Consider the following 23,425-nt stretch of genomic DNA (forward strand, 5'->3'; position numbering starts at 1 on the left):
ACACTGCGCTCTTCTATTCGGCATGTGAATCCAGTTCAGTACATGTTCACTGTACTCATTCACTCACTTCTTTCAAGTGCATCCGTCTTTTGGGCTAGTTGGGCATAAATCGCTCGTGTAGCAATCAAGAACACTGACGCACTGAAGCATACGTGACAACGCAGTCATGTTTGAGTCAGTGTGTCCTTATAGTTGAGCACTGCAAAAAGAAATTATCTGTTTGCAACGTGTGCCCTGTGTGCAGTGCATAGCAGGACCTGCATCATGCAAGACCTATGCATGTAGCAGCGTATACCACGATTGCTTCGATGCCCGCTTCAGAAGCAGCAAGTACTGAGTCAATGAAACTGTAATTGATTTTTTATCTCACTTTTTGCTTATGGGAAGTGTAGGTGGTGTGAGTGCATTGTGGGAAAGGTGAAAAGGTGTCATCAGTGTTTTGTGCAGTCGGTATGCTTAAACTGCTGGAATCCCTTCAGCTTCTACTAAAATGTTTCTTGCTGCGATACTATAAATTGTAGTCAGGACAAACATCTACTCAAAACCAAGTTACTAATGCATCTGCGCTGAATGTGTTTGATTAACAAGTTAACACTTCCACAACAACAATATGCAGATGCGCAGCATATGTGCTTACAATAAATACATTCCGTAAAGGTGAACGACTGGGCCTACAATATCAAACTTTGTAGTAGCAACGTAAAAAGTGCTGCCATGCGTATCAGCCACAACGAAACTGCTGCACGTCCAACCTTCTTCCTTGGAGGCACCTCTATACAGACTGTACGGGCCCTTCCCATTCTGGGTGTAACATTTAGCTGTTCTCTCAACTTTTCCGCATATGTCACCAGCACTGTATGTAAGCACCGGCCCTTTCTTGGGTTTGTGTCCCGCGTCTCCCTTCCCTGATGACCTAAGGTTTTCCGAGCACTGTCACAACTCACAATTCTGTCACAACTTGAGTACTGCTCATCAGTATAGTTCCCGTACCAAACTCGCGATGTTAACAAACTTAAGCTTGCTCAGCGCCGGACAGCATGCAATCTCTACTCCCGTCATTTCGGTTGTTGCAAGCTCATGCCAGCCTACGAGTATTGCCTCAAACCCATCAAGTAGCACACCCTGCAATACCAGCGCAACATTGCACTAGTCTATACTGCAGGGTGATTGACGGCTCTCTGAACAGCACTCATCTTTCTTCAGTTCGTATGAAAAAGTGGTCAGCACAGCCTGTCGCGCCTCTATGGCCCGACACCACAACTCCATGATTATATCTGGCATACAGAGCTTTCTCTCCACCCGCCTTGGCCATTTGGATACTCCTTCCTTGCAACCAGACTGAATTGGCACTCCTGTGTGTTGTGCACCCATCGAATGTGTGCGTGTGTGCCCTGCTGTGTTATTGAGCAAGTGTGTGTGCACGTGGAGGGGAAGGAAGTGTCTTCTGCATCCTGCAAATTCCTGCTCTAGATGGGTGGTTATCAGATGCTCTAACATACAGGCATCAGCCTTCTTTTTCGTTTAGTGTGCCAAGTTAACACTAAGATTATTATTATTATTATTATTATTATTATTATTATTATTATTAGAATCATCACTACGACCACATTGATTGTGTTGAAGCCAGCGTGACACATAATTCAAAATATTTCTGGCGCTTTGTGGGCTCTCTCTTCTAAAAAGAGTGCCAAAGATGTACATCTTCTTCATGAAAGTAGTGGTGTTGTCTCGAACACTGCTTATGCCTTTGCAGAACATTTCTGTTTGCTATATGGTGTGAAAAATGCTTCAAGTAACCTTCCTTCTCACGAGGGTTGCAATGTGGGCTTGTTGGTAATGCATCTTCAAGGGGAGTATGGTAGCGTGATTCAAAGACGGGACAAGAGAAGACACAAAGGGACACACACAGCACTGTGCTGTGCCAGACTTCTCAGTCTGGCACAGTGTATGCTATCAGTCAATGAAAACCTTGTTTCCAAGTGCAGTGGAACCCCGTTCATACGTTTTTCACCAGACCGAGGAAAAAAAACGTAACAGCCGGGAAAACGCAACAGTGAGGAAAGCTCCGAAAATTAATGAAAAAAGTGCAGCTTCAACTATAGACAATTTATTTCCACAGAGTGCGCTTAGAACTTAAAGAAGTCTAGAATGGTGGCTTGCCGTTTCTTTTGCTCGCTAGAAATCGCCACACGTTTCTCAATAGCCTGGAAGGCCGCATTTCTGTCAGCATCGCTGTGAAGTGCGACGTAACTGCGGAGGAGGTCCAGAGCCGCGAAGGCTTCTCCAAAGCTAGGATTTGGCAACTCCCCGGCATCATGTGGCTCGTGCTCCTCGTCATCACCGCGCCACAGCAATGGCAATGGACGAAGGAATATCCGCGGGAAATTTTGCCCTCTTTGACATAATCATGCTAACAGGCTAACGATTGTTTAGTAGTATTGCTGCGGAGCGCGCGCATCCGAGCAGCCCGGTTGCGCGCATCACGGCGTGGTTTCGCGAGAAATGTAAACAAGAGAGGAGAGCTGGCCCGATAGGCGGAGCAACGCCATGAGCAACGCCAACTTCCGGCTTCCCTTTAGCTATAGCACAGAACACCTATACAAACTTAGGTCTGAAGCAAGCAGAGACGCAAGATGATTCGGCGGGAAGTAAGTGATGGTAGTTATAGTGTACGTTTTAGTGTGGTTATGCTGGTTTCACGAGAGTAATTGAAAGTTATAAACTGAGCAGCACGATTTTGTATTGCTTCTATGTCATAGGTAAAATATGATTGGGAAGGGTGCCAGATAGACGACACATATTCTAACTGTGGACGTATGAATGTTAGATATGCTAGCTTTTTTATTTCTGGGGATGCAGTTTTCAGGTTACATTTTAAATATCCAAGGGTTCCTGAAGCATTATAACAGATGGTGTCAATATGAGTTGACCATGATTGTGTCAATGTCATGTGAACGCCAAGGTATTTGTAAGAAGGGGCATGATTGATAGGAGCTTAATTTATTGTGCAAGTGAGACTGGTTAAGCTGTGGCTGCGGGTGAATGACGGAGCTTTGCATTTAGTAGGGTTAAGCGGCATGAACCATTTCTCGCACCATACTGCGATGGAATCGAGATCCTGTTGTAGTGCGGTGATGTCACTCAAGGCTATGGTAGGGGAATATAGGACACAGTCATCTTCGAAAAGACGTAATTTTTAATGTTAGCAGGTAAGTCATTGATGCAAATGACGAAAAGTAGCAGCGATAAAGCAGTGCCTTGTGGCACACCCAATGTTACACTGCTAAGGGACGAATTATGGTTATTTGCAGAGGTAAACTGTGTATGCCCTTTTGAGAAGTGTTCAAGCCAGGTAAGCAAGCTATTTGGAATTCTGATAGATGAGAGTTCTTGAAGTAGGTGATTGTGGGAAACGTGGTCGAATGCTTTCGAGTAATCCAAGAAAATGGCAGCAATCTGCAGATTCAGGTGCATGAATTGCAATATGCCATGGATCAACCCAACGAGTTGGATCTCGCATGAAAACAGCATTCTGAAGCCGTGCTGGTGAGGGTAAAAGAAGTTGATAGATTCCAGGTGAGCCATTAGGTTGGATGAGATTATATGTTGTAGAAGGTTAGAAGGAATGCTGGTCAGAGAAATTGGGCGATAATTTATAGCACGAGAGCGATCGCCAGTCTTAAAGATTGGTATGACATGGGCCTTTTTCCAGTCGTCGGGCAAGTGCTCTATATTTAAGGATTAGGTCTTAGGATAAGGATCGGTCATTAGGTCTCCTAAAACATAACTTGAAGCATGCTCCTTCTCACCCCCGATTATGGGCCTTGCGTACACTAATCAGACCTAAAATTGAATATGCTTCAGCTATTTGGGACCCTCATCAAGCATATTTAATAACATTGAATCATTGCAGAATCGCGCAGTTCGTTTTATTTACTCTAATTACTCACGTCATACCAGTATCACAGCATTAAAGAAAACACAGGCCTGCAAGAACTATGTCACCGTCGAAAAGCTGCACATTTATCACTTTTTCATAAGCTGTATCATCACTCAACACTTCATGACTTTTTTCATTTGCCTTCTTCCATCTTTGACCGATGCGACCATCCGTTTAAGGTTTAGCACTTATAATGTCATATATTTAACTAGGCACATTCTTTCATGCCACGCACTATGACTGACTGGAATGCTCCACGTGTTGCTACTGCCACTGATCCCGATAAGTTTTGCAATCTGTTGTCTGCCTTAACTACTGCTTAACATGATGCATATATTATCTCATGTTGGAACAGTTTCTTTTCACTTTATATTTCTTATAATGTAGATCTTGTTGTTTCAATTCATTTTATACGGTTTGGATGATGTATAATTGATATAATTTTTTACTACTGCCTTGTTCATGTTATCGCTTCTTTTCTTTTTGTTTGTGCATATTGGAATTATCAGTGTTTGGTACTTATATTCTAATGTGTCATGATGTGTGCTTGATTTTTTTTTCAATAAATTTGTGGTGTATTGTGTATTTTTTATCAATTGCCTGTACCTCCCCTCCCCTCAGTCGTGAGGGCCTTTAGGGGTATTTTGTATAAATAAAAATAAATGCCATCACACCCAGATGAGGTGGTTAGTTTTAGTGAATTAATCAGGCTATATATGCCATCAGGGTTGATCTTAATGTCTGGCAATAATATTACTGAAAGTGGTGGTATTGGTTCAATGGAAACATTATTTTTGTTAAGGTGAAACAAGTGAACTAGCCATTAAGAGCTGATGCACATTTCTTAGAGTTAATGAGATTACGATCCGAATCTGTCAGTTCAATCTGTTTAGTATGGGTCTTCACTGAAAGTAAGTTCCAGAATTTATTGGGATTTGATAGTAGAATAGTCAGAAGGTCATGATTAAAGAAGTTATTTTTGGCTATTGTCAGCTCCTGAATATATTAGTTAGTGCACAGTTCATATTTTCATCATGTTTCTGAATTATTGGTAAGCTTGGCTTTTCTGTAAAGCCTTTTCTTTTTAGTGAGGAGAGCTTTGAGCCATTTATTAAATCATTGATTGTAAGAATCGAATTTCACGAGAACTGTTGGTATGTATTTAGCTTCTAAGTTCAGCAATACATTAAAGAAAATTATAAAGCTCCCAGTTGCTGTCACCAGTTCCTATTAAGTAAGACTGATGAAGATCATTTAAAAAGATTGCAGTTTGTTATTTATGGCATCAAAGTCTGCCCTTTTGTAATCTTTTATTATTTTTGTTGTGGGTGACTTTTCTTGAGTGCTATTGTCATGCAGATATGGCTGAGGTTATCGCTAAGACCGGGTAGTGTGGTAACGCTCTTTAAGCTATCAGGGCAAGATGTGAGCATATGGTCAAGGGTGTTATCCCCTATTGTAGGACATATGACCTGATGCAGGTTGAAGTCAGCTCAATAAGATCAATAAATTGTTTAGCTTCGTATAACGGTGACCTGTTAGTTACAGAAAGCAAAGGCCAGTTAATTTTAAGGTAATTGAAGTCGCCGAAGAGGTGAATCGGTGCGTTAGGGAATTTGCCAGTGATGTTGGTTAGTGCTTTACGAAGTAAATCGCCAAATCACGGACAGCTGTCCGGTGGCTTATAGCACATGCCAAAAATTGTCTTTCCAGGACCGTTGTAAGCGCAGGTCCACAATAGCTCGAGATTATGATCCCGACTGATCAGGAAAGATGAGAATGTGTCTCTAATAGCTAATAAAACGCCCCCTCTTCTCCAGCTGCTCCGATCATGGCGATAGTGTATAGCCGCAATTTGGAGAGAAAATTTCACTCTCTTACATCTTCGCTTAGCCACGTTTCAGTCAGCATCGATGTCGTGAGTTAAGCTGCGAAGTTGTTCTCGTTTGGGCAGCAAACTGCGCATATTAGTGAACACTATGTTAAGGAGAGGTAAAGATTAGGGATGATTGCTAGATAATGCTGAAGTGATAGGCTTCGTTCTACATCATTGCACGTTTTTGCATATTGTGCTTTGGGATGCGCTGTTTCCATGCGGCTTTATGAATGACCTCGTAGCCTCGATCACACAGTCAGAAGCAATGTCATAGTGATAGCGCTTATTGTGAACAAGCAACTTGTCTACGTGTAGATTGAACGTGCATTCTTGTGGTTATATGAAATTTAACAATTTGGAGCGTGCGATGCAAGTAGCAGGAGCAAAACTTTCATGTATAGCGAAGTTTGTTGCCTTTAGTTTCCGCCCACAGGCCAGGATGTTTTCCTTTGACTTCAAATGAGCCAACTTGATAATTATCGGGCATTTTCTTTCAGGACGGTATTACGATTACAGCGCATTCTGTTATTTGTGTCAGTGCTCTGAGCTTTTAGTAGTGCTGTCTCTTTGATGGCATCACTTTGTCTAGTCTCAATTATTCCATCCTGATGGTCATATTCTAGCACAAAAATACAGTTTGTCAGTGCAGCTGTTGCGTTGTCTTTGAGAATGTTGGCTTCTCTCAGCTCACTTATATTCGTACGTATTTCTGAAATTTTCTTCTAGTTCTTTAATCGTCTATGAAAGGGGAGAAACGGTCTCTGTTGGGGTCTGGGTTAAGTTAAGCGTCTCCAGAGAGCAAGAGAATTAGATCGGACAGAAGTGCAGAAGCAACAGCTTCATAATGCAGACGGACAGCTCTACACCATTTCAAGTCGCAGAGGCACGACACCGCGAAGAAACGATTGTCGCTATGAAATTTTTTTAGTATTTTGTAAGTAACTAACCTGGAAGGTTAGGAAAGCAGTGAGCATCCTGCCTTCAATGGTGTCGTGCCCATGGAGCATCACGGCGGCCCCGACGCCACCGGCATAAATGCACCTGGACTGTCCATATAACTGAATAATAATCCACAGTAGCTGATAACTCTGGCTTCTCCATGCAATCAGTTGGTGAAGTGTATTTCCAGGCTCTACAACCACACTGTTGAAAGATTTGAGCAAATGCATTTTTAAAAATGTCTTGGGCTACTTGTAGAAATTTCGGACTTACTATAACAGAATGCATGTTTTTGTGATTGCTATCACCAATTAAAAATCTACCGGCACTATTACCAAAATTTTCATGCACTAAGTGGTTTCAGTGTCCGATCGAAGTTAACAAGCGTAAGATAGCTGACATTAGGAAGTATAATATGGATAGAATTGAGCATGCTCTCTGGAACGGAGGAAGCCTAAAAGCAGTGAAGAAGAAACTAGGAATGGGCAAGAATCAGATGTGTTAAGAGACAAAGTCGGCAATATCATTACTAATATGGATAAGATAGTTCAAGTGGCTGAGGAATTCTAGAGATTTATACAGTACCAGTGGCACCCGTGAAGATATTGGAAGAGGGAACATACTAGAGGAATTTGACATCCCACAAGTAACGCCGGAAGGAGTAAAAGCCTTAGGAGCTATGCAAAGAGGGAAGGCAGCTGTGGAGGATCAGGTAACAGCAGATTTGTTGAAGGATGGTGGGTAGATTGTTCTAGAAAAACTGGCCACCCTGTATACGCAATGCCTCATGACCTCGAGCGTACCAGCATCTTGGAAGAATGCCAACATAATCTTAATCCATAAGAAAGGGGATGCCAAAGACGAAAAATTATAGACCAATCAGCTTACTGTCCGTTGCCTACAAAGTATTTACTAAGGTAATCGCAAATAGAATCGAGAACACCTTAGACTTCTGTCAAACAAAGGACCAGGCAGGATTTCGTAAAGGCTACTCAACAATAGACCATGTTCACACTATCAATCAGGTGATAGAGGAATGTTTGGAACATAACCAACCCTTATATATGGCTTTCATTGATTACGAGAAAGTGTTTGTTCAGTCGAAACTTCGGCATACTTGATGAAAAGAGCGCTACGAAGACGCAGACTAAAAGAACAACATGTACGACGGACAAGCACCTTGTCTGTCGTACATGTTGTTCTTTTAGTCCGCGTCTTCGTAGCGCTCTTTTCATCAATTATGCAAAACCAACTCGCCCACATCATGCTTCTGAAACTTCGGCAGTCATGGAGGCATTATGGAATCGGGGTGTAGACGAGCCGTTCGTAAAAATACTGAAAGATATCTATAGCGGCTCCACAGCCACCATAGTCCTCCATAAAGAAAGTGACAAAATCCCAATAAAGAAAGGCGTCAGGCAGGGAGATACGATCTCTCCAATACTATTCACAGGTGTTTACAGGAGGTATTCAGAGACCTGGATTAGGAAGAATTGTGGATAAAAGTTTATGGAGAATACCTTAGCAACTTGTGATTCGCTGATGATATTGCCTTGCTTAGTAACTCAGAGGACCGATTCCAATGCACGCTCACTGACCTGGAGAGGCAAAGCAGAAGGGTGGGTCTAAAAATTTATCTGCAGAAAACTAAAATAATGTTTAACAATCTCGGAAGTGAACAGCAGTTTACGATAGGTAGCAAGGCACTCGAAGTGATAAGGGAATACATCTACTTAGGGCAGGTAGTGACCGCAGATCCAGATCATGAGACTGAAATAGTCGGAAGAATAAAAATGGGCTGGGGTGCGTTTGGCAGGCATTCGCCGATCATGAACAGCAGGTTGCCATTATCCCTCAAGAGAAAAGTTTATAACAGCTGTGTCTTACCAGTACTCGCGTACGGGGCAGAAACCTGGAGGCTTACGAAAAGGGTTCTACTTAAATTGAGGACGACGCAACGACCTATGGAAAGAAGAATGATAGGTGCAACGTTAAGGGATAAGGAAAGAGCAGATTGGGTGAGGGAACAAACGCACGTTAATGACATCTTAGTTGAAATCAAGAAAAAGAAATGGGCATGGGCAGGACAGGTAATGAGGAGGGAAGATAACCGCTGGTCATTAAGAGTTACGGAATGGATTCCAAGGGAAGGAAAGCGTAGCAGAGGGCGGCAGAAAGTTAGGTGGGCGGATGAGATTAAGAAGTTTGCAGGGACAACATGGCCACAATTAGTACATGGCCGGGGTAGTTGGAGAAGTAGGGAGAGGCCTTTGCCCTGCAGTGGGCATAACCAGGCTGATGATGATGATGGGCATTTTTGATCTAGGCCTGTAGGTCCAGCATGTGTGCTTGGGTAGCAATCACAGAGACAAATCTAGAAACTGTAGTTCGTTTTCTTTGGGAACCTCATGAGTAAACTTAAGGCCTAGGCAACATTCACAAAACACTTTTAGTACATTACCCACATTACAGCCATGTTCATTCTCATCAAAAATAGCCAAACAATCAACAAATAGGAAAATTTTTGCCAAGCTTCCTAAAGCACCCTGAATACTTTGGTCTGCACGAGCTAGAAAAATGTCACGTAGTATTGGGGCTACCATGGAACCTTTACATATAACTGATTTTTGCACCTACATTGCTTCATTCCAACCGACAAAGGTAGAGCTAAGATAAAAGAATAGTAATTCCATAAAGCTTTAAACGGGTACTCCGCTGTCATTTCTAAATTTTACTTCATAATTATTTACGCAAATACACATTTTAACATGCTTTAACAGCTCTGTGTGGGGAATTGAATAAAATAAATCTTGTATGTCAACGCTGAAGGTGCTGCATCCCTTTGTTTTGTCTTCCTTCAAATATTGTACAACTGTCTCAGAATTACATTGCTAACGGATGGGGGTTCTTAACATGGAAAGCTGTTTCTGGATAAACGATGCTACCTGCTTCTTTCAGTAACCATGGCTCTGAACGGCTCTCCAGGTTTGTGCGTCTTGCATGAGAAAAATACTTCAAGATGCAGGCCCTTTGCTTGTTTGACTGAGGCACACAGGCTTTCTAAATTGAGGGAATGAAGTGATCCAATAGCACGCTGTTGTTCTTTGGCAGGTTTAACATCTATTTTCTCGAAATGTTTATTCATAGCTTCACAAGCTTTTTGGCGAAACATACCATCAGGTAGGACAACAAAACATCCCTCTTTATCGGCGGTAAGAACATGTAACCCTCTAGAAGCCGTCTCCTGCCACTAGGTTGAGCCGGTTGGGACTCGCACATGCAGTTTTTGCCTTCACGATAGAGTCTACACATTCAGAAACACGCCTTGCATGTTCTTCTTCAGGAACCAGTTGGGAGACTGCTCTCAATGCTGCCAGCTCCGCAGGTGGACACAGGCCGGTTCCAGTGTGAACTTTGGCCCAAGCTGCAGAAGCTTGTTCTATTCTGGAATAAAATATTCCCCGAGCCGTACCACTCTTCCTTTTGTAGAAGGTGCCTTCTTGACAGTGGGCAAGAGCGGTCTCACCGTGTTCTAGAGGAACTCCATTGTCCTATCCGCTGTTTTCCGCCAGTCCAGGAAGAGTCGTCTGCTGGTATCACGCACCGTGTCTTGCACGCTACACGCAGGCAGTTTTTATGGTGTCACGCTTGCCTCCACGATTCAGACACAACTATTCGGCATATTCTTCTGATGTGTCCTATCGACGGTTTCATGAAGCCACATAATCTTTGGACATCAGGCAGGCATGTAGAATGCCGTACATGCCAAGAGGCCACTCTTGCTCGGCACACACATAGTGCGATTAGTGAAGCTAAGACAGCTGGGTTAGCGGGAGGAAAAATATGATGATTTCATTCCAAGATGGAATCAAATGGTCATCGCTGATCATTTCCAAGTACCATTTGAAGTAATTCATCTAGATTCTGCTGAAATAAAAACGTGAGGCGAGGGAGTCGGTAAGACTCAAGCATTCCTTGTCGCAATAGATGAATGCACATGCATGGCAGCTGCAAAGCTAGGAAAGGAAGTCTCCAATTCTGTTTTGATCTTACTGGAGCGAAATATGTTCACGAAAACCAAGGTCAAGGTAGTGGTGTTCGACAACAGGCCAGTTTTCTGCAGTAAGGAGCTTCAAGAATGGCCCATGATAGAGGAATTGCCCCGAGATTAGCCGCACCCCACCATCGAGAAGAAAACGGCCTAAGAGGCTTATTTGGGACTTGAAAACATTCATCGCAATTTACCATGATTTCCGTAGAGGATGGAAGTGTGCCTTGGAAGTAGCAGTCAGGCACTGCGACCATTCTCATACCGTGGGATTAGGATGCACGCCTAACTTTGCTGCATCAGGCGAAGCAACTCGGCTACCGGCAGACTACAACCTTGGAATCGTTGGAAAAGTAGATCTGCAGGAAAGGCGCAAGACGGAAGAGGCGCTGACACACTACACGCTACAGATCAACCATGAAGAGACACTACGATCTGCGATATAGCTCGAAGATGCCTGTAATAGAGCCTGGAGATAGTTTTAGTCCGAAGGAGTTTAGATGGACCAAAGTAAAGATTTTCTGGGCTATATGCAGTGATAAAGACCATCAATCAAGGAATATTGAAATTGCTACACTATTTGGGACCGGAAGGAAAAACTGAAATAGCGGCAGTGGAAAATGTCATACCCTATCATCCCAGGAGGGCTGAAAACTCAAGTCCGGCAGGATGTGATGTTCCAGCGAAGAAGATTGATGTGACAAGAACAGGAAGGGGAACGAGAAAAGTGGTCAAGATGGATCCCTGTAAATAAATGAGTCTATTTTAACTCATATTATATACTACAGTAAAGCGCAATACTCATTATAACGAAGTAAAGGATAGAACAAAGTAATTTTGGCTTCCTCTTCAACTTCGTTTTTATTTATTATTATTTTTATTTTATTTACAAATACTGCTATCCCATGAATTGGGACATTGCAGGAGTGGTACAGAAGATTATACATAAACAATATTAGGAAAGTGCATAATTACAAATGTGAGTGTAAAGATTTACAGAGAAAACAGTACAGTGTCATGAAAAAGATACATGATTTGGCAATTGTCGCACAAAATGATCAACAGATATTTCACGTAACGCGCCATCTAAATCGTTCCACAATTCAACTGTGAAAGGAAAAAATGAAAATTTGTAGCTGTCTAAAAACGGCATAAACGACACGATGTTAAGCGGGTTGGAACAGCACGTGACACGTGCTGAAGAACTGGTGAAAGAGAAGGGGGCGTCAACATAAATACGCTTGTTGATAATCTTGTGAAGTAGGATAATGCGATAACGAGATTCTATTGTATTCCTTGTATAACTATTACGTCACTACTGACATGAATAAAACTGATTCTGGTTTGAGACTCCTCGCACACTGTGATGTGAACTGCAAGGGGTGTTACGGGTGACACCTGCGTCAGTTTTCAGAGGATGCCTGGTTCAATACTGGCTGGGGTGTTCCAAATTTTATATAATCTTGTTTTCATGAAGCATTGATGAATTTTCTGGAAAACATTATGCATTTTATTACGCATACTTCCAGTCTAGATTTATTGCTGTCTTCCTTTGAAAAGGATTGGGAAGTACTTCTAGGTAGACAGTATGCGTGTAGTGAAAGAGAGTGCTTCTTATGCAATGCTGATTTTTAAAAAATTTGCTAGAGCTGGGACAACTGTCTAGGTGGTAACAGGCATGCAGATGCTGAATGTGCCTCAATGCTTTACCACGGGAAGTTCTAGATGTCAGGCAAAGCATCACTGCACGGCATGGTTAACATTTTGGTGCCCAGCAGTCTTTCACACTTTGCATTTCAGCTTGGTCCATGTGCACTGCTTTCTATTCCTTTTTTCTCCTTGCAGTTTGAGGATGCGTTTGATGACCTGTCCCACTTTGATGGCGAGGACTTCTTGAGCAGCCTAGGTGCAGGTCAGGGGGGCCATGCCACCGTGCCCAGCTCCTTGGTGGAGTTTGAGGAGGTTTGGCCTGGAGGCGGGACCAAAGCTGGTGCTGTGTCTTCCTCGTGTCCTCCCGACCTGGCTTTGGTCAAGGAGGAAGAGCTGGTCGAGAATGACCTGCGCGCTCTGGCCAAGGACCGCCAGAAGAAAGACAACCACAACATGAGTGTGTCCCTGTTCTTTTTATTCATAAACAGAGCTGCATTTCTGGTCCCATGTTGTGCGTTCGCAGTTCGCATGGCTAAAGTTAGTCTTTGCTAGCGCATGCACCCATAAAGTTGACTTAAGCATTTAGATCACCTCTTCAGCCCTTCCTTTTCTTTTTTAGGAGGGGGGGGGGGGGTCTCAACAAGCTTCTTCTATTTCATTCTATGCATTCTAACAAACTACGTCATCAAGGGGGTCATATATGCCTCAGTAGTGTACTCGTGAAATTGCGTTTCCATTTCATCTGCCTCAGTCCAAGGCGGCAAATGAGATATCCAAGTGATTCATAGTATCCACATCACATCAAGGACTGTTTACGCGAATTCAACCTAACGAAGGCATGTTTTCATTCGCAGAATGCTCCAACAATGAGTGGACACACATTCCATGCATTTTGGTACATGAATTCTACATTCCAGTTCTCTATTGTGCTCTAACACCGACTTAAATGTTCAGCTATGATTTCCTATGTTTATCACGTGTTGCACATTCTCAAGAAAATTGCACATTGCATTTATGTCAGTCATGTTCTCAGTGTAAAATGAGTTATACATCGTTGCATGAAGATGAGACTGGGGCCATCTAGAAAAAAAGGAAGGAAATGCGAGTTCATAAAGCATGGTTGTAAGGTGCACTAGGCTTGTCTATCTTGTTGACGCCCATGTTCCCTTCTCGCCTGGCTCCACAGTGATGCTGTCATGACGCACTAAGCTGAGCCCTTTTTACCCTGTGCAGTTGAAAGGCGGAGGCGCTTCAACATAAACGATCGCATCAAGGAGCTTGGCACCTTGCTTCCAAGAACAAATGACAGGTAAGCATGCTCTCCTCATGGCACACCACGAGTCAGCGATGAACGCTGTGCAGAGTGGAATCACTGTGAGTGAAGTTCCAATAAACAAATGCAAGAGGACTTGCACGTGGTTCTCGAAAATGATGGGATTTTAGCACCTCTATACCTGAGGCCGGCTTCTGTGGTCACCGACTTGTAGGTTCATCACGCTAGCAGTGTGTTTGTCGCAAGTAGTCTAATGCATCGGCTATGAACTAGCATTGACACGCAAAGCTCACATTTCATGAAAGTTTGCACCATAAGGTGCCCACGCAGCTTTCCTTTTTTTCCTTGAGACTGCTTCCAATGTGGCAAATGTCATTTGCATTGTTAAGAACGGCCAGCTGCAGTGCAAGTTTTGCTGGCCAGTTGCGGCAACTTTCCGGGAGCATCGCCGCAAACCTCTAGCCACGGCGGGACTAAGTCGACTGTGTGTGAACAACAATACGTGCGTCCTCGACTCTCCGTCGCTGGAGCCGAGTTTTACGAAGACGCCATTGTGACTAAACGGGCTCGGCGGACCAACTATTGTTACTGAGCCCGCGAGAACATCTACTGAGACCCCTTCCCACGCGCCGACCAAGACGCCAGACAATGGGCAGCCGGCAGGCGCGCTGCAGCTCGGGGAATAAATGCCCCTACGGTGCCGGGTCGTCTCCCTTACGGTGCCTCGTCAACTCACCTACGGTGCCTCGTCGTCTCCCCTACAGTGCCTTGTCTCCCCTACGGTGCCTGGTCAACTCGCCTACGGTGTTTGCACGGCCGATTCAGTCACCTGGGTATCGGGGGAAGACCGAGTGTTTATAAACCGCTGTTGTGCAGTTGCTCAGGACACTCTCTCTCAAGCAGTCACGTTAGACTGATATAAATACTGTAAATAAACCCATATTCCTCGTTCTCGATGAGAAGCAGTCCTTCCCTTCATCAACGTCCTCAGCGTGGATAAGTTGGACGACGGCATGGGCCGGCTTTCGGCTATTCCGCAAGCGGGATAGCCGAAAGTGGACGTGGAGGAGCCCGAATGGCGAGACTAAAAATGAAATAGACTTTATACTCTGCGCTAACCCTGGCATCATACAAGATGTGGATGTGCTCAGCAAGGTACGCTGCAGTGACCATAGGATGGTAAGAACTCGAATTAGCCTAGACCTGAGGAGGGAACGGAAGAAACTGGTACATAAGAAGCCAATCAATGAGTTAGTGGTAAGGGGGAAAATAGAGGAATTCCAGATCAAGCTACATAACAGATATTCAGCTTTAACTGAGGAAGACAACCTTAGTATTGAAGCAATGAACGACAATCTTGTGGGCATCATTAAGGAGTGTGCAATAGAAGTTGGTGGTAACTCCGTTAGACAGGACACCAGTAAGCTATCGCAGGAGATGAAAGATCTGATCAAGAAACGCCAATGTATGAAAGCGTCTAACCCTACAGCTAGAATAGAACTGGCAGAACTTTTGAAGTTAATCAGCAAGCGTAAGACAGCTGACATAAGGAAGTATAATATGGATAGAATTGAACATGCTCTCAGGAACGGAGGAAGCCTAAAAGCAGTGAAGAAGAAACTAGGAATTGGCAAGAATCAGATGCATGCATTAAGAGACAAAACCGGCAATATCATTACTAATATGGATGAGATAGTTCAAGTGGCTGAGGAGTTCTATAGAGATTCATACAGTACCAGTGGCAACCACGACGGTAATGGAAGAGAGAATAGTCTAGAGGAATTCGAATTCCCACAGGTAACACCGGAAGAAGTAAAGAAAGCCTTGGGAGCTATGCAAAGGGGGAAGGCAGCTGGGGAGGATCAGGTAACAGCAGATTTGTTGAAGGATGGTGGGCAGATTGTTCTAGAGAAACTGGCCACCCTGTATACGCAATGCCTCATGACTTCGAGCGTACCGGAATCTTGGAAAAACGCTAACATAATCCTAATCTAAAGAAAGGGGATGCTAAAGACTTGAAAAATTATAGACCGATCAGCTTACTGTCCGTTGCCTACAAAGTATTTACTAAGGTAATTGCAAATAGAATCAGGAACACCTTAGACTTCCGTCAACCAAAGGACCAGGCACGATTCCGTAAAGGCTACTCAACAATAGACCATATTCACACTATCAATCAGGTGATAGAAAAATGTGCGGAATATAAGCAACCTTTGTATATAGCTTTCATTGATTACGAGAAAGCATTTGATTCAGTCGAAACCTCGGCAGTCATGGAGGCATTGCGGAATCAAGTTGTATGTAAAAATACTGAAAGATATCTATAGCGGCACCCGCCGTGGCTATGGTATTAGGCTGCTGAGCACGAGGTCGCGGGATCGAATCCCGGCCACGGCGGCCGCATTCCGATGGGGGCGAAATGTGAAAACACCCGTGTGCTTAGATTTAGCTGCACGTTAAAGAACCCCAGGTGGTCGAAATTTCCGGAGTCCTCCACTACAGCGTGCCTCATAATCAGAAAGTGGTTTTGGCACGTAAAACCCCATAATTTAATTTTAATCTATAGCGGCTCCACAGCCACCGTAGTCCTCCATAAAGAAAGCAACAAAATCCCAATAAAGAAAGCGTCGGGCAGGGAGATACGATCTCTCCAATGCTATTCACAGCGTGTTTACAGGAGGTATTCAAAGACCTGGATTTGGAAGAATTGGGGATAAAAGTTAATGGAGAATACCTTAGTAACTTGCGATTCGCTGATGATATTGCCTTGCTTAGTAACTCAGGGGACCAACTGCAATGCATGCTCACTGACCTGGAGAGGAAAAGCCGAAGGGTGGGTCTGAAAATTAACCTACAGAAAACTAAAGTAATGTTTAACAGTCTCAGAAAAGAACAGCAGTTTACGATAGGTAGTGAGGCACTGGAAGTGGTACGGGAATACATCTACTTAGGACAGGTCGTGACTGCGGATCCGGATCATGAGACAGAAATAATTAGAAGAATAAGAATGGGCTGGGGTGCGTTTGGCAGGCATTCTCAGATCATGAACAGCAGGTTGCCATTATCCCTCAAGAGAAAAGTTTATAACAACTGTGTCTTACCAGTGCTCACGTACGGGGCAGAAACCTGGAGGCTTACGAAAAGGGTTCTACTTAAATTGAGGACGACGCAATGAGCTATGGATAGAAGAATGATAGGTGTAACGTTAAGGGATAAGAAAAGAGCAGATTGGGTGAGAGAACAAACGCGAGTTAATGATATCTTAGTTGAAATCAAGAAAAAGAAATGGGCATGGGCAGGACACGTAATGAGGAGGGAAGATAATCGATGGTTATTAAGAGTTACAGAATGGATTCCAAGGGAAGGGAAGCGTAGCAGAGGGCGGCAGAAGGTTAGGTGGGCGGATGAGATTAAGAAGTTTGCAGGGACGACAGGGCCACAATTAGTACATGACCGGGGTAGTTGGAGAAGTATGGGAGAGGCCTTCGACGGATCACAAGCGATGGGATTGAACCCCCAATCATAACAGCATGAAGAGGGAAGGCACCACTATGTCAGTGGTCAAAATAATTTTCAAAGTGAAAACGCTACCAATAGCCAACAAGAAAATGAGATGCACATTTCTGACTCCAGTAATTTGTAACGTAACTCGTAAGCCTGCCTAGTCCCTCCTGAGATGATTTCAGTTGGCATCCCTTTAGAAATGGGGTAGCCTGTCTGAGCTATTGGGTCTGCACATATATTGCAGCCTAGCATGTTGCCTATCCCTCTTTGGTCTGCTTTTTCTTCATTACCTATTGCGCAGCTACCTGCCTGCGACGACCTTGGCTCTATCTATCTCTTTCCAACTTTTTTTTTAACCACCACTCTTGAAGTCTTCCTTGTCTTCAGTACTGACCAGTCAACACTCCCATCCACGCTTTAAGAGGCCCAAACGACCCCGGACACCATTTTACACATCTTAAGTACATGCATCGCGTGCTTTAAATTAGAACCGTCCTGATACGTTCCTCATTCATACGTTTTGCCGGGTATAACGTCGCCGAAGCCCGGTCCAAGCAAAAGGCACCTATTGATTATAATCCCCTTGGATGCATCATTGTTCCCGCAACGTTCCCACATAACATGTACGCATATAATTACAAGAAAAAGTGTACCATCTGTAAGCAAGTACACCACCGTAGCTGCACACTCCTGACCAACAGTCTTACGGCATGTGCGGTCAAGGTGGAAATTTCAAACACTTGCCAGCACATTGTTCGATATTTGGACTCTGGCTGCTCTCACCTGCATGCCAGCTTGGTCACAGAAATGAGTAAAAATATTGAAATTTGGTTTTAATACAGTTAGACCTCCATATCAAGATGGCAAGTTGGGCCAGTTGGTTGGGATCCATAGTAAGGTTCGTTCAGTGCAACACAAGACAAGGACAAAAGAAAGTATAAAACGACGACACGACGCTGACTCTCAACTGATATTTTATTGAAGATATGCCTAACATATATACTTGCCAACTTACCAACTTACCTGTATATAACATATATACAGCTCCGTGTCGTCGTTGTATACCTTCTTTTGTCATTGTCTTGTGTTGCGCTGTAACGAATCTTACTATGAAACCTCCATATACTAACGACGTAGGTAAAATCAGCAATTTGTTTTGTTTTATAGAAATTTCGTTGTATTGAAAGTCCACCTTTTATGCAAGTATGTTGAAAGTCCACCTTTTATGCAAACATACTACGCAGTGGATCAACGCATTTCTCACCATTAGCAAGTTCACATCTTCTCCCGGCGCCACACACATCGGCTCGTGTAGATCATACGAAGGAGACTAAACCCGCTTGGACAGAACAATATAAATACTCACCTTTGGTCCTGGCTATCATAGTGGAATTCGCTTCCTTCTAGCATTGCGGCTATCGCTGAAACATCATTTCAAACAGCTCTTTGGTCATACATAGAAAATTCCAATGTAAAATAATGTGCGTCGTTCGTTTTTTTTTTTTTTTTTAGTGTGTGCGTGTCGGCCGTATCGTTCCATGAAATGTTAGATGCCATGTTTTTCAACTTTTGAAGGTGCGATTTTTGTTTTGTCTTGTGGGATTTGCTACATGTGCAATTTCCCAGTTCCTGTTCCTAGCCATAATTTTTTTCTTATTAACTTGTACCTGGCTTCTTAACTTGTTTATTTCTGTCTTTAGCCATTTATAACCTGTATTGTATATTTATAAGTTTTCTTTGATGAATCCCCCCCCCCCCCCTATGTAATGCCTGCATCGGGCCTTTAGGGTATTAAAAAAAATAAAAAGATTAAAAAATGTACAATTGCCAACCTATCTTTCTTGTAAAGAAAGAAGTCACAGAATTTTCCGAAATATCAGGCAATCAAAAAAGCAAATTTGAATGAGAAAATTTATTTTGATGAATTTAGGAGTCGGCGACAAATGATACGGTTTCATGCTACATCGCCTATATCTTCACATCAGCGGCACGAATTAAGCGAAGCCAGCCACGCTTTTGCTTGCACTCTGCTCCCGCAGCACCACCCGCACTGGGACAATGCTATTGTGAAAAGCACCCTCAGCGGGGAGCAAATGCTTCGTCTGCCTGTCGCTCCAACAGGTCACCGAAACTCGAGATTACGCAACCTCCAGTACTAAATGCGCAGGACTGCTAACATGATGCCACACCGTTTCAGCACTCCTACTCTTGGCACAAGTGGCAGATTACCTCTGAAGCAGGGTGCGCTCGGCTGCGCTTACAGGCATGCGCAGCAACGTTTGAGACACATGCCTGAAATCGCGAAGCAAGCACCTACTTACCCTCGCACGCACTCCCCTCCGCCTTTTTTCATTTCCTTGCGCATAAAGGTGGCACTCGTGAAGCCACCATCTTTCTTGTCTCACCCTCACACACTTTCACTCGCACCTAAAGCACAAAGTGCAAGGGGCACGATAGGATGTTATTGTACTTGGGCTTTATACAGAACATGATTAGAGTGTATTAGCATTAGAGTGTACTAGACTGGTTGAGTGGGCCGAACGGCGCTCTCTTTCTGAGGCGCTGTGGGTGGAAAAATTTTGCAAGGGCGCTGCGAGCGAACTAAATTGGGGCGGAGACGTGCTTTGCGGCATATTCAACGTAATTTCGCTGTGGGTTCCGAGACCGATTGCACATGTACGCTCTTATAATAGTGCTTTCTTTCCACTGCAAACTTATATTGATGCCTTTTTTCTACGTATAAATATTTCAGGCATGGGTTATACAACATAACGTCTTCAATTTTGCTGTCATTGTCAAGTGCGTTGTCTGCTAGCAAGCGCGCTTTCGTTGCGCAGACACTGGCGGACACCGAATTTCTCTCACAAAAAGTCTGTGCAGCAAAACTCTTTATGATACAGCAAAACTCTTTATGATATTACAGTTGAATCCCGCTACAACGAAATTCACGGTGCCCGCAAAAAAATTCGTTCTCGCAGAACTTCATTATCACAAAAATTTGATATGAAACGCAGAAATAATTGCCCAAGCTGCAGCAAAAACTTTTGACGGCAAAAATCTGTAAGCTTGACTTGCTTGCACTTCACGGCGAGCAACGCCGTCACGGGATTTTCACATTCAGTCAGCAGACCCATCGCGACATCATCATCACGGACAGCAACGAAATTTCTGATTACATCGAAAGCGTCCATCACCTGTGAGGCAGTTGCTCACCTTCCAAGCAGTTGCTCCAACGTCTGTGGACATCAATTCGCCGCACAATACTTTTCTGATGATGTCATGGCGGGCCTTGAAACGGTTCAGCCAGCCAACACTGGCTTTAAAATCGCCAATGCCGAGTAGGCACGCATAGTTCAAGGCTTTTTGCTGGATGATGCTTCTGGTGAGGGGGACGTTCTTGGCTCGTGCTTCAACAAACCACGCATGCACCGCTTTGTCCAACTCTTCATGGAGGGGCCGCGTCACCTTGTTGTGCTTGGAAGATGTGCCTGAAGCAAGTGCCTTTTTTACGCTGTCCTTATTTCCTAGAATCGTAGACAGCGAACTGGCCGGAATCCCAAAGTCTTCAAGGATTGCCGCTTTCTTCCTTCCACTCTCCACTTGGGCGATGATTTCAGCTTTCTGCTCGAGGGAAAGGGTTTTGCGTTTCTTCACTTGCATTGACATCTTGTCCCACGCACGGATGAAAGCTCATCGTCGTCGAAGAGACATGCTGCGAGTGACGCGACCACGAAAAAAAGCCAAAATGGTGAAACTACAATCGCGTCATTTCATGCTTACTATGGCTTTGGATTTGACTTGGACGTCTCTTTTGCCAATAACACTTGTTTTGGTTTCGATTTTGACCGCAAAAATTTCGTTGAAGCGGAAACGCTTACCAAAAATGGCTAGTTGTGCAGAGAAACTTAAGCATTAATTTCTATGGGATACTGATAGGCAATTAAGAATTATCCGTTGCACCGGTGTTCATTGTGGCGCGATTCAACTGTACTTGCCTTGGCGTGCCCGCGACTCTTGTCGGCCGGTATCAATTGTACTTTTTGCCAGGTAAACTGCTGTTTTTAAGTTCTTTAAAAGTAACGCATTATTTTTGCCACAGAATCCGCCTATCTGCAAGATGAACCTACGTAAGAAAATTTTATTGATATCGTGTCATTTTACGCACGCTTCTTGATGGTGGAATATTGATCAGGGACAATGATAAAAAATAACAACATTATATTGAAATAAACCAGGTTTATTAACTGCGTGGAGCGAGATGTAGATGACCAATGCACTTCTAGGTAAATCTGATGGTACATAGACATATATATCCACGACATGTATATAAAAGAACAATTGTCAAATATTCTAACTGCACTGATTGAAGAAGTCGGAACTTCTGACTGGAGTGAGCGTGTTTCTTTTAAAAGCTGCACCAGCCCTAGGTGAACCAATCGACTTTCCGAGAAAAGGAATCAAGGCAATTATTGGACTTTAATATGAAAAACAGTGTTGGGAACAAGATATTGCTGGTGTACTCGGACCGAATCGGGGAGACCGGGAAGTCTTTACCAAAGTAATCTCTGTGGCTTGTTTGGCAATCTCCTTCAATATGCCAGCAGGTGAAATAAAGTAGAAACATAGTATAATCGAATGGTACTTGCCATTGAGATCCTATTGTACTTCACAATTCACTATTAAAAATTATTAAATAGCCGTTTGCATTCGAATGTAGTGAATAACGGCACATTTGAAATCTCGAAGCTGAGGGGCCAGTGCAAGTGAAGACTCTTATTCCTGATGATTGTGCTGCCGGAGAGTCGTGACTGTTGCGCCAAGGCGCACCAGTTCCTGAGAGGATTAACACACGGTTGCTAAATGGTTCTGCTGAACAAGTTCCTAACTGTCATGCAATATAAACGCGCCATTTTGTGACAGCCTGTACATCTGCAAACTTCATTCAGGCAAGGAAAAGTTTTTTTTTTAGTCTCACCGTGTCTGCAAGACTGCAACCCATTAAAATTGGGTGCCCAGTGTGTTACCACACTTATCTTTTTCAACGAACGCAGCAGATCTACAAATATCTCTACATATATGTGAGGCATGCTGTTTCCTTTAATTGCTTCATTTTTGTTCTTATGATAGTGCACAGGTTAACTGAAAGCAGCCGTGTATAATACAGAAGCTGCTTAGTTGAGCAGACGTACAGTCGGGAGCGGCATTACATTTAGGTGTGAATTATAAGATAAGCGAAACATGTGTTTCTCAGAAATCAGACTCGTGAATAATTTCTTTCATTCACACCTCTAGAAAAAAGCCGAACGACGCAGCTACCTTCTTTTTTTTTCTTTTTTTTTTTTAACAAATTCATCTGGTGATATGCTTATGAGCTTCCTTGTTCAGTTCTGACCACCTGCGATTCTTTAACGTGCACCTAAACAGAAGTACAAGAGTGTTTTTCAGTTTCGTTCCCATCGAATTCTGCCATTTGATTTGGACCTATGAGCTCGAGTTAAGCAGCGCAACGCCAAATCCACTATGCAGTCACTAATTATGCTACCGTGCCGCCGCCTTTTTTTTTTCCTACAGCGAAGATTTTAAGGGGGACAGGGGGTCTTGGAGACCAAAAATCGCGAAAAGAATGTGTTTCTTGAAAGTGATATTTTCATAATATACAAACACTGCCACATGTTCTGACCTAGTTTCTGGCATCATGGATCAATCATTGAGCCGCAATATCAATTTATGTAACTGTTGCCGCGAGCTATATTTTGACAGAGAGAAGCATATAAAGGGGGCTTTTCTCAAGCCACTCCGCTGCTGAACGACGTATGGCCATCTTGGTCACATTGAAAAGAACTACTTTTCTTCAATTTCCCTCCAAATTTTTGTTCGTCCCCCTATTCGCTATTTAAAAATATCGCACCGAAAGAAGTCCCAGCGTGCGACCCCATTCGCCCATTCAGTGCACGTGACTAAACAAAGTCCTGCGATTGGTTAGGCGGCTGGCGTCGTCTGCTACGGCATGCAGACGTGCTTGAAAAGCGAACTGCGACGCCATTCTGAAAGCCGCTAGTGTAGTGTGTAGTGATGTCTGAATGTCGGAAGTTTGCCACACGAAACAAGTTTGGCAAGAAAAGAAAGTGAGCGTGCTACAACTTTGAAAGGTGCTTTAACCCTGCCGAAAAACACAGCAACGACCGCCCCACCTGC

The 23,425-nt window shown here is 43.6% G+C and overlaps 1 protein-coding gene across 3 annotated transcripts in view; it reads left to right on the forward strand.

The window, feature by feature from the left end:
* Mitf (transcription factor Mitf) overlaps window positions 1–23,425 on the forward strand; it is a 325,695-nt gene that overhangs the window by 183,569 nt on the left and 118,701 nt on the right. For all 3 annotated transcript variants that reach the window (XM_055066826.2, XM_055066825.2, XM_050172275.3), the window contains exons 4-5: window positions 12,649–12,910; window positions 13,687–13,762. In XM_055066826.2, coding sequence (XP_054922801.1) covers window positions 12,649–12,910; window positions 13,687–13,762 — 338 coding nt within the window. The remainder of the gene's footprint in view (window positions 1–12,648; window positions 12,911–13,686; window positions 13,763–23,425) is intronic.

This window comes from Dermacentor andersoni, chromosome 6 (assembly GCF_023375885.2).
Source record: "Dermacentor andersoni chromosome 6, qqDerAnde1_hic_scaffold, whole genome shotgun sequence".
In the NCBI taxonomy this organism is placed as follows: domain Eukaryota; kingdom Metazoa; phylum Arthropoda; class Arachnida; order Ixodida; family Ixodidae; genus Dermacentor; species Dermacentor andersoni.